The 12427-nt window shown below is 49.2% G+C and overlaps 1 protein-coding gene across 1 annotated transcript in view; it reads left to right on the top strand.

Moving 5' to 3' along the window:
• The first annotated feature begins 479 nt into the window (after positions 1 to 479).
• Positions 480 to 12427, top strand: part of TNFAIP8L3 (TNF alpha induced protein 8 like 3) — a 66414-nt gene continuing 54466 nt past the window's right edge. The window contains exon 1 of the mRNA XM_015425483.1: positions 480 to 601. Coding sequence (XP_015280969.1) covers positions 550 to 601 — 52 coding nt within the window. The 5' untranslated portion in view covers positions 480 to 549. The remainder of the gene's footprint in view (positions 602 to 12427) is intronic.

The raw sequence follows: 12427 nt of genomic DNA, 5'->3' as shown, positions 1-12427 counted from the left end.
CCCAAAAGATGTCAGCTCTAGCCATCCCTTTTCAGCGGCGTCTACCTCGCAGGGCTGTCGTGCGGCTAAAATGTCCCAGCAAAGAGACACAACGTGCGCCTCCATGAGGTCCTTATAAAAAGGTGGAGAATTATTTAAAAAGCAACCAAACACCACGATCCATCAATCAATATTGGTCTGGCCGTCCGCGCTTAGCAAATCCCCTCCCCAGCAGCCGTGCCCCAGCCCTCTCCCGAGGTGGTACAGCCCTCGCCAGCGTGAGCCCCGCCCACTAGACCCGACGGCCCTGCCCCGCAGCCTCCCCCTCCTGCTTCCCACCCCCCGCGGTAGCGAGGCGGCTGCAGAGCGAGCCCGAGTTTTAGGGGGGCGTCCCCGCCCCTGGCTCCGCCCGTGCAGGCGGCCGGGCTGCGGGGCGGGGAGCTGAGCCGAGCCGGCGGAGGGACGGCCCCCCTCGCCTCTCCGGCCAGCGAGCTCCGGCGGCTGCGAGCGAACGAGCGAGGAGTTGGCGCTCCTGCTGAGCCAGCCAGCCGGGCGGACGCGGCCAGCGCCATGGACTCGGACTCCGGCGAGCTGAGCGACGGCGACCTGGTGCCGGCGGCCGGTAAGCGCCGAGGGGCGGCGGGGCTGGGACTGGGGCGGCTTTGCGGACGCGGGAGTCAGGCGCCGCGGAGTTCTGCGCTTCGGCCGGCGGGGCTGGGGCTCCGTCCTCTCTTGGGGGGGGGGGGGCTACCCCACCCTCCCCCACCCTCCCCTACCCTACCCTACCCTGGGTGTCCTCAGAAGAAGTCCTGCCTCGCCTTTGGGAGGGGGAGACCCGAGAGGATCCCGGGGAGAATCGTGATTCCTACCCGGTGCCAGCCCCAGCCAGCCGGCCTGGGTTCCGTTAGATGGTCTCAGAGCCAGCTTTGGATCTCCCCTCGATCTCCCTCTCCGCACACTTGATGTATTTCTTTGCGTCATTTCCCCCCAATGGGGAACCGAAGTATCCTTCTCCTCTCCTCCCTTTGATCCTCACAACAACCCTGTGAGGTAGGCGAGGCTGAGAGGGTGGGACTGGCTTTGTGCGTCTTCCGCGTTTGTAAGCTGGATATCTCAACCTCTCTCTCTCTTTCTGTCTCTCTCCCTCCCTGGCTTTATTTCTGTGGTATGTATTCATTTAGCGCATTTCTCTTGCACTCTTCTTCCCAGGGGCTCAGGATGATAAACATGTTCCTTCCTTCCCTCCCCATGCTCCACTTTTTCCTCACCACCGCCTTGTGAGGTAGGTTGGGGGGGGAGAGAGAAAGAGGCCCGTGGTTCCTCTCAGTAAGTTTCATGGCAAGTGGGGACTTAAACCTGCCTCTTCTTGTCCAGAGCTATAACCGCTATGTAACACTGCCGAACTGCCTTGCCTGAAAATTCGGCTATTGCTATAGTAAAGAAAATTTGGGGGAGCGCTCTTTAAAAATAGTTAATCTCTACCAGTTTGTAGGAGCCTTGAAATTCCCTCATTCCCATTCTGAAGGGGAAACAAATGGTTCCTGATCCTGGGGCGCCTGCGTGCCTGCACATGAGCCTTAAGGCAGGATCAATGGAATTCTTAGCTGTCTTGTTCTCCCTGCAAAGTTGCATATGTGAGCAGAGCTCCCAGGCTTCTTGGTTTTAATTTCAAACCAGGACGCAGCTGAACGACAAGTGGTGGGTGGGCGGGAGAGAACGCAGGGCATGCTTGATCTCTGCTGCCAGGTGTGGCTCACACGAGTGTTTGCTTGGTGGTTGAGCAAGCACTTTGGCTGTGTTTTCTTTAGTTTTGTTTTCTGGAGCTGAGGTCTGGCAGGGAACCCCAGGTTTGGGATGAAGGTTTTGTGAGTTAAGACTTGGGAATCTCACGTGGGGGAGGCGTGAAAAGGAGTAAGAACACTGAGAATCTCAACCATTCAGAACTCTCGGTTAGGGTTCGCACACGCCCAAGGCATCACCAGCTGTTCGTATCCATGAGTACATTATAAGGGCCTATTGCAAGTATTTTATAACTCGCCTTAAAGTAGAAAGTTTGCCTGAGGTGCACACATGATGGGAACTGACCCAGCAAAATGTATCACCGGATCTCTGCCTCACAAAGAATGCTTGTGCTTGAAGCATTGATTTCTCAAGATTTTTTGGCTGCACAGATGTAAGGAGAAGAGACTGCTGTCATGTAAGCAGGAACCGATGAAGGGTAGTGGTTAAGACAGTGAGCTGTGAGCTAGGAGGCCTCCAGTTCAAGTCTTGCCTGCGTTGTTCTTCAGTCGCACAGTCGAGTCCGACTCTTCGCATGGACCACATCACGCCAGGCCTGTGTTACAACCTTGCTAAGTGGTTTTAGGCAAACTGCACTCTCTCAGCCTCAGCTGCATTATGGCAATGATCATATTGGCCTACCTTACAGGGTGGTACTAACAATCGCAAGTTAACATGTATGTGGAAAGTGCTTTCAACAGTGAAGCGTCTTATATAAAGGCCGATTGTGTATATTATATAAGAAATCGCGAAGGTCTGTTTCTGTTCAAAGAATTCTAAAACCTCTTTGCATTCCTAAGCCTACCCAAGTTAGTTGTGCTGTCTCTAATCATACACACTGATTATGGGATGTTTTCCAAAAACATCTGTAAGCAGTTGTGATGGAGTCATTCTTAACTATTGCAGAACTGTGAAGTCATTGAAGAGTCCAAGGTTGATCCGAAGTCTAGCTTGTGTGTTTGTCTCATGCCTCCCTAGCTGGGCACAATAATGCCCAACTGCTAACATGGAAAAAGGTTCTTTCTTCTCCCAAGACTTCTCTGTGGTGTCTCGAGAAAGCCAGCTGTATGGGCTGTTGGGTCAGGAGGTGGTTGTCTTCCTCTGTAATATATCATAGGTGCAACCTTGCCGGCCTTAGGCTGTTTTCATCTGTGAAGCTTCGAACGATCAGCCATCCAACAGTGCAGATACAAAACCTACATTGGCTAGAATGCTCATCTGCATGACAAATGCCTCTTCTGTGTGTTCTGTTCCAATGGTTGCTTTGCAGGCATCAACGTAAATGTGGTAGAGGAAAGTGCTGTTAAGTTGCAGCTGACTTATGGCAACCTGTAGGGTTTTCAAGGCAAGAGATGAGCAGAGGTGGTTTGTCACTGCCTGCATCTGTGTAGTGACTCTAGACTTCCTTGGTGGTCTCCCATCCAAATACTAACAGGAGCCGATCCTGCTTAGCTTCTGAGGTCTGATGAGATCAAGCTAGCTTGGGCCATCCAGGTCAGGGCCTGTTAATGTAAATAATGTCTCTGAAATGGCACTTTGGCATCCACAGTGAGGGCCCTCCTCAGATGTCATGGATTTGATGTCAGGAAGTGTTGTGTTCAGCAAGATCAGGAGAGCCGAAATTGGCTCAAGTTCATCAGCGGTGAAACCCTGCATCCAAGCAGTGCTCTGTGGAAATGAAAGGCTGGACTGGTTTGTATACACAACGGAGTTTTGGCCGGAGCTGCCTTGGAGTGTAGTTAGAGCTACTGTGATAGATGATGAGTTTATGGGATGACCAGCTTGCTTACATACTGGTGGAGACAGGGGATTGCCTTCACGTATACAACCCATTATCTGTGGTCTTAACTTTTATAAGACTTGTGCATTCCAAAAGGGCCTCTGATTGTACACCATTGGTGATAGTCTTATTTTTAATATATTTATGAAGGGGAGTAGAGCATCTGCCCATATTCAATCTCCACCGTCTCCCATTTTAGAACACACAGGTAGTAGGTGATGGGAAAGACCTGCCTGAGACCCTGGAGAGCTGCTGGCATTTAGAGCAGACAATATTGACCTTGATTCAGTGGTCTGATTCACTGGAAGGCAGCATCATGTGCCATGCAACTAAGCCGACAAAAGTTACTCGTGCACAAAGATTTTACTAGTCTGCCTGCCCACGGTTGTCTGTATGGGATATATGGACCATGCTGATGGTCTGCAGTAAAAGAATGTGGGTTGAGACAAAGGTTCTCACAGGCACCTTCTAGGGTTAGTGTTCGTTGTATTGGCGCATGTTTGCTGCATGCAGTATTATCTGTTTTTCAGAATGTGTATTGTGGTTTTTTTTCTATCACTCTTGAAACATAAAACCATCTCTACCCTTAGAATGGCTGTCTGCCTTCTCTTTGTCCTTGACCATCAGAGGAAACACATACATTGCTCTGTTTTCCTGAAAGGAAAATGAAGCTTTCCCCCAGCAGTGCTGTTAAGAGGAACAGGAGGTTGTCTTCAGTTCACATACCGTTTCCAAATATGTACACTTAATGAACTCTTTTTGCGTATAAATGTGGTACCAGCAGCACAGACAGTTGCGGAGGGAGATGCATGACATTATGAAGACTCTGTTCCCCTTCTCTTCCTGCACCATCCTGACCTGGATCAGGTTGTCTCTGCAGCTGCTATATACCAATTTTAAAAATTCCTGGGAGGTTTGCCACACTCCTGTCTCCTTATCTGGTGTGGCCGAAACTCCCAGTTTACAAAATCCTTTGGGCTGATCAACACGTTACCCACGTAACCGCCATGAGGACTTTGATCAAAAGTGTGCTGGGAGTTTCCTACTCAGAACCTAATTTCTGGGGGGTGATTCAGACTGGGGGTGTGGCTGAAGCCCCCTCCCTCCTGTGCGGTTTCCGTGATTTGAAACCACCTGGTCAAGTTACATGTACTTACCATTCCACAGCTCTTCCCAACAGGATAAGTAGCATTTCCCTTGGACTGTTTTGGGTCAGGAAAATGACACAGGATTGGGGTGCAGGGGAGGAGGCTTCAAAAACCCCTTCTCCATGAACTCTTTATTTACCCCATTTATACCCTGCCTTTCTCCCCAATGGGGACCCAAAGCAGCTTACATGTTTCTCCTCTCATCCATTTTATCCTCACAACAACCCTGTGAGGTAGGTTAGGCTGAGACGGTGTGACTGGCCCAAGGTCACCTAGCAAGCTTCCATGGCAGAGTGGGGATTTGATCCTGAGTCTCCCAGACCCTAGCCTGACACTGTAACCACTGCACCACACTGGCTCTCGTGGTGCCAATCCGAATTGGCCAAGCGCATGTGTGGGAATTCACTTTGGGGAACAGAACTCCCAGAATGCATTGCCGTGAGAGTCCTCTTGGTAGTTATGAGGACTCTGAAACATGTCAGTTGGCCCTAAATTTTTATCACAGGCAATTGTGAGATGAGGGCGAGGCTATTTAGATTATAAATATTGTGAACTGCCTCAAGCATAGGAGAGGTAAGAGAGAAACATCTTTTAAAAAGGAAGAACATGATGAGATAGCACTCCTCTGTGTGTGTTTGCATTTATACTGTGTTTTCCCTAAGCATGAAGAATTTACGCATTAGTTTGTTTTATTGAAACATTTATGCCTCGCCTTTCCTTGTGGTTCAAGGTGGCTTATGGTAATAGTCTAAGAGCATGTCCAGTGAAAACCAAACTAAAATAACAAACTCCAAATTCCCCCCCCCCCCTTTGTCCCTTATTTGCTCTTTGGGTTTACTGGCGTGATGCAAAACACATTCCTGTGGGATTGATTCCCTGAGCCTGGGTGGTATTCTGTGTTTCGTTAATTTGGAACCAGTTTTGCAACATCTGAAACACAGAAGTGAGGCTGTTTTGCTCCCCCCCCCCAAAAAAAGTTGTGTCATAGCAGCTGAGGACCCTACAAACCAGCTGTTTTCTGTAGATGGAAAACGGGCTTAAAGAGTTGAGGGATGGAGAAATGGGTTCTTCCCGGGTAAGGTTCCTGGATAAGGGAACAACTTTAGTAAGTCGGCAAGCCTGGTCACGAAAAGTGAATTAGGAACTGTGGTTTCGCAGAGTGCTCAAAGGCTTTAAGCGCAGCAGAGCTCATCTGGTCACAGCATGTGTGCAAGCATGAAAATAAAAGTAACACAGGGAGCCTCAGTGTATTTGAAAGCTAATCTAGGAGTTTATTATATCAACTCCATTTTCTAGATAGGATAGAGGAGAGACAGATTCTCTAATCTAACTAACTAGATGGTCTGAGATACAGGAGGGATTCCTGTTCTCATGTTGCCAAGAGGGAGAGTCATGGCGAAGTGGTGTGGGTGAGGGGGCAAGATGGAAAGAAGGAAACAATCCCGGAGAGTGTCAGTCTGCACATCAAAGGGGATAGCAGCAGAGCAGAGAAGAAAGGATGCCCTGTGATTTGGCCTCTCTATCTTCCTAACTCTCTTGTAGTCTTCCTTGGTTGTCTGAGGAAAGAGCACACAGACCTTGACTTCCTAGAAAGTGGGATTTCCCAGTGCTAGGCCATTGGTGTATCCTTGCGTTGGTATTTGGCATGATTATCTGTAATGCTGTCTGGGCAATTAACTTTTTCCCCAATGCCATTTTCCTGACCTTAAACAGCACTCCAGTCACACTTGTTATTTGCTAATCTTGGAAACGTACAGATTGTGGTGTGTCTCAGAGCTCCTTGTGGCTTCCCTTTACCATTAAATGCTCTCCAGAGATCCACTCTAACACACTTTAATCCCACTCTTTCTCCAAGGAGCTCAGCGTGGCCTACATAATCCTCCCTTCTCCATTTCATCCTCACAATGACCCTGCGAGGTAGACTAGGCTGAGAGAAAGCAAGTGGCTTAACATCACCCGATGAGCTTCGTGGCAGAGCAGGGATTCAAACCTGGTTCTCCCCGATCCTAGAACAGGACTCTAGCCACGATCCATTCTTGAATCTCCTGGCAACTTGTCTAATGTGGTGCTTGGGGGAAGGGAAGGCACCAGTGTTCCCTCTAAGCTGACTTAGTGTGAGCTAGCTCACAATTTTTTAACCTCCAGGTCACACATTTTTGTCTTAGCTCAGGAAGGATGGCTCCAGAGCAAATTAATTTACGCAGTAGCCGAATCGCTCGCTCACAACTTTAATGCCGATAGCTCACAAAGTGGAATTCTTGCTCACAAGACTCCACAGCTTAGAGGGAACATTGGAAGGTACACATTCTAAAGGGAACAACAAATTTAGAGTCCAGTGGCACTTTTAAGACCAACAAAGGTTTATTCAAGGTATGACAGGAGAGAAGGAAGATTCCCAGCCGCTTCCCACAATTAGAAAAGACACCTTTAGACATTTCTCTGCTAGTTTGACATTCTCATTGCTTTACAACGGTTGACCTTATAGCCTTAACTTGTTATTTAGTGTCACTTTCCATATCTTGATCGCCATCATGTTGCATGTTGATTTCCTGTTCGTTCTCTGGCTAGAAGTCTGAACCTTTTTTTGCCATTCTAATGTATTTGATAAAGTGTGCATGCACAGGAAAGCTCACACCTTGAATAAACCTTTGTTGGACTTAAAGGTGCCCCCACTGGACTCTAAATTTGTTCTACTGCTTCAGACCAACCCGGCTGACAAACTGGATTCTATTCTAAAGGGAAGGCGTAGACATTCTGTATTGTTGGGTTGCCAACTTTTTGTTGTCTCTCTCTTAGCAGTCTGACACACAGAGATTAAGGAAGCAAAACTTTTCCTAATACACAGAGAAAGTGATGAGAGAAGACTTGGCGCTTGTCGGAAGCCACAGAAGGGAGGTTGGTGACGGAAAGGGCCATCAAGTTGCAGCCAATTTATGGTGACCCCCCCGTAGGGTCTTCAGGGCAAGTGAGATGGAGAGAGGTGATTTGCCACTGTCTGACTCTGGGCAGCAACCCTGGACTTCCTTGATGGTCTCCCGTCCAAGCACTAACCAAGACTGATCTTGCTTAGCTTGCAGGATCTGATGAAATCAGGCTATCGGGGCCAACCCAGCTAGGGCAAAACAAGGTTAGTTTAAAAAAAATAATTGCAGTCTCAATTTTGAGTTTATCCATCAACTTCCAACTTCTCTGTGCACACAAAACTCCTTAGCAGTACTTCAGAAATTCGTGATCTGTTCTTAAGCAGATCTACACTGCAAAGTAGAACATGCACATCCTTACAGTTGGAAGTTTTAATTTCTAAAAAGCCACATCAGCTGCCCTTGGGTGGGGGGTTGCCTTAGCTTGCCACCTGCCAAGGTAAACTTTTCCCCGTTGCTTTGAGCCACTTCTTAGCATTACCCTGACAGCACTGCTGATTGTGCCCGTGGGTGGGACTTTGCTCACAGGGGTTGCCTGCCCTCTGAACACTGACTAATACGGCCCAATTTGGCTTTTATTCATTCCCTTACCATATGAGTTATCTCAAATTTGTGCCTGGCTTTGTTAATAGAAGGGCTACCATGTGTGCGTGTATTTTTTACTTTCCCCCCCTTCTGCTCCCTGCCTTACAAAAGGGGGACGGCATGTTCCAATTAGTGCTGGAGACAGATTCGAACTACTGCTGGCTTTTACAGGGACAGCAGCTGTTTTCGGCTTCTTTGCCCCAGTAGCCTTTGGTGCCGCTTGGAATCCACTTTGCATCCTGTGCTGTCTTTTCTAATTAAGTCTGCAGCACCTCCTGGCCTCCGTTTTTATGACTCTGATGAACCACAGACGTGTGATTCTCCCCCCTCTTTCTTGAAAGAGAATTCTGGGGAACTTGAAAGTCTGCCCACTGTGTTGTGTGAGCTGCTCCTAATCAAATGCATAGCACCAGTCCTGTATTTGGATATATTTTTGGCCTCTACAAGCTTGCCTGCATTTTGCTTGTCTACAGTTTTTCTACAGTTTGCTGCAATACTGCTACAGCATCTTCCTGTGCCACTGGGAGAACGTGGGAAAGAGGAGCCCTGTGCTACAGCTGTTTCCCATACCATGGTTTCCCCAGCAGGGAAGGATAGCACCTCCATGAACTGGGGCTTCCTATACTTTGGCTGCGGTCACACGGAGCAGTAGCCACCCTACTGCGACAGAAGATAGGTGGATTTTCCGGGCGCGATCTCACCGCCACTTCTGGGAAGCGTAGAGCTCCCGTGGCGAACCTGAGGCTTCCCTCCAAAGATGCGTGGTTAAAAACTAGTACCTCGGAGGTACTAGTTTCCGGAAACCGCGGGGCAAGGGCGGGCGCCTGATCGCGTTTCCGGTGGCATCCGGCGCCCGCCCATGCCCCATTGCAAAAAGGTTTTTTTTCCTCGAAGTCTCCAGGGATGTGCACAAGCACCCAACGGGGCATGCGCATACTTCAGGTTAAAAACACACACACACACACAACCCTGTTTGCCGCGCCGCTTCTTTGGCGCGTCATGTGATCGGCACCTCCCCCCTAACCACGGGACCTCAACGGGACCGCGAGGGGATGCCTGATCGCGCAGTCGTGCGTTATTTCGCTGCGGGGCAAACAGCCACGCCTCCCCCCCCCACGATATCTGGCCCATGTGACTGGGGCCTTTACAAAGTTTATGGGAAAAGGTGGCTAAGGGGGGACATGGTAGAAGTTTCTAAAATTATGCATGGCTGGTATGTATAGAGGGAGCTTTTTCTCCCTCACCCATAATACTAGAACTCAGCAGCAACCAATCAAGTTGATGGGCAATAGGTACAGGCCAGACCAAAGGAAATACTTCTTTACTCAGTGAGTAATTACACTATGGAATTCACTGCTAGTAGAGATAATGATGGATGTGAGTGTAGATAACTTTAAAAGGGGGTTAGGTAGATTCAAGGAGGAGAGGTCCATCAGTGGCTGCTAGCCATGGTGGGTAAAGGAAGCCTCCATATACAGAGGCAGTAAGCCTCTGAATACCAGTGCGAGGAGGCAACATCAGGGAAAGCCCTTGGCCTCCATGCCCTGTTGTCGGCCCTCCAGAGGAACTGGCTGGCCACTGTGTGAGACAAGATGCTGGACTAGATGGACCACTGATCTGATCCAGCAGGGCTCTTCTGATGTTCTTATGAAGGCCTTGGTCTCTGTGCCCTGTTGCTGGCCCAGGATGCTGGACTAGACTGACCACTGATTGGATCCAGCAGGGCTCTTTTTATGTTCTTACGAAGCTGCCTTATATACAGTCTGCTGGCCTGTCTAGCTCAGTTTCGTCTACTCTGAATGGCAGTAGAAAATCACCTTTCTCCTTGAGATCCTTTTAACTGGCAGTGCCGGGGGGGGGGTTTTCCTGGATGGGGCTTCCTGCATTCAAAGTGTTTGCATAACTGGCCCTATAGCGTTGTCTGATGGCACATCAGAGTTTTGACCCATCCAGTTCAGTAAAGTATACGCAGCTTAGCTGCTGCTCCCCAGAGTTTAATAGAGAACAGTCATTGCCTACACCTGCTACGTGAGATCCTTAGCGTTGGGGTGCCCGGGATTGAACCTGGGACCTTCTGTGCATCAAGCAGGAGCTCTGCCACTGAGCCACAAGCTCCTTTGACCGTTAGCCTGGTAGTGCAGGAAGGAGGTGCGCTGCAGCTCTCACATCGCCCGAGTATGAAGGGAAGCTTTATTTCCTTGCCAGGAAAAAAGCTTTCCTTGCTTAATGTCTGCACTTTCGCCAGGCTGCTGTTAGACACAGCCACACAGCCAGGAAGGATGGGGGGGGGGAGTTGCACACTTTTTCCTACAGCCTAAATCCCAGTTGTTGGGTGTGTGTAGGTGTGTGCTGTGTTTACTCCACAGTGAAATGGAAAGACCTCTCAGAATTTCCTGTGATTATTTCAAGCGTCCCTTGCAGTGGAAATGGGTTCTACAAGCTCTCTCTCCCTCCCCTCCTCCCCTAGCTGTAATATGTCACCTTTTTATTACTTTAATGAACCTGGCAGTTTATATCAGAATAAAATACACAAAATCGGCTATGAAACCAACATTAAGCGCAGAAACAGGCGTAACGGAGAACCGTAAAATAATAATACGTAACAGGACAACCAATTAAGACCTAGGTTGATTTTTTTTTTCCTTGCGCTGCAAAGATGATGAAAATAATCCTGATGGCAGCAGATCTACCTGCTGCCGTTTTCCACAGCTAGAGAATTCCCTAGATAGAGAAAGCCCTTTTTGCACTTGCTGTGTGTATGCAAAATCACACCCTCTTATTATGGATCAGTGGATCCAAAATTAAAAGACAGTCTCTGGGCTTACTTTGTGCCAGACTTCCTTGAGTGCCGAGGCTCAATGCTGGAACAGTAAAACGAGATGAATGGGCTCCTGACCACATATAGAGTGCATTTGTTCTCAGCACTGAGTATCTATACGAGGTCCACACACTTCAGGAATGAAGCGCTTCTGTGGGAGAAGATATTGTTTCTGGAGCCCTGTCATTTCTAGAAGAAGAAGAAGAAGAAGAGATTGGATTTATACCCCGCCCTTCACTACCCAAAGGTGTCTCAGAGCGGCTTACAAACTCCTTTTCCCTTCCCCTCCCCACAACAGACACCCTGTGAGGTGGGTGGGGCTGAGAGAACTCTGACACAAACTGCTCTTTTTCAAGGACAGCTGCGCCAGAGCTTGTGACTAACCCAAGGTCACATCAGCAGGTGCAAGTGGAGGAGTGGGGAATCAAACCCGGTTCTCCCAGATTAGAGTCTGCACACTTAACCACTACACCAAACTGGCTCTCAGCATCGGTCGTGATTGTGTATTGAGAATCACAAAGGATGTATCTCTGCTCTCTCTATAGAAATATGCATGGTTAGAGCACGTAAGAACAATCTTGTTGGAGTCGTCTAATCAGGCATCCAGTTTCCCCAAGGGCCTCCCAGATGCCGCTAGGAAAATACAGTACAGGAAAGGAGGCTGGAAGACAAAAGTGTGTATACTTGAGCAGCAAATAAAAAACCCTGTTAGATAAGATCCAGCTAGCTAGCCGAGAAGAGACAGCTTCCTACTCAGAAACATGTTAAATGCCGAATGCCTGGGCAAAGAGAAATGTATTTACCCGGTGCCCAAGATTTAATAGGAAGGTGGACAGTGGTGGGGTTTGACAACTGAGGTGCCTCTTCAGAAAAGACCCTGCTTATCCTGGTCAGCCATGTTACCCACAGAGCACGAAGGCATGCTCAACAGGACCTCTGATGCCAATCTTGAATGCTGTCATGTGGCGTTAACAGCTGGGTGTCATATTGAATAGTAGCATGTGAGGAGGGAATTCTGAGGGCTAGTGTGGTGTAGTGGTTAGAACGGGGGTCCCTGACCCTTTTGAGCCTGTGGGGCACATTTGGAATTCTGAGGAAGGTTGGTGAAATGTCCACAAAATGCCTGCTGTGGGAGGTGGAGCCAGCCAGGGGTCGTTTCGTAGAAAAAGAGCTAGGGGAACTCATTAGCATAACTCATTAGCATATGCCACACTTCCTGGCATCAGGGGCCCGGCGGTGGACCTGCAAGGCCAGCGGGAGTGTGAGGAAGCCCCGCCAAGGCCCTCCCTGGCCCCAGGCAGGCAGGGGTGGGGAGAGGCGGGGAGGAAGCAACTTACCCTCCCTCTTCTCCTGCCTCCTCCTGGCTGAATGAGGGCCGGAAGCGGGGCGGTCAGAAGCAGGGGCGGGGCTTCGTAGT

The sequence above is a fragment of the Gekko japonicus genome, unplaced genomic scaffold, assembly GCF_001447785.1.
Source record: "Gekko japonicus isolate JY-2015 unplaced genomic scaffold, Gekko_japonicus_V1.1 scaffold462, whole genome shotgun sequence".
In the NCBI taxonomy this organism is placed as follows: Eukaryota; Metazoa; Chordata; class Lepidosauria; order Squamata; family Gekkonidae; genus Gekko; species Gekko japonicus.
This window is presented reverse-complemented; position numbering and strand designations above follow the sequence as displayed.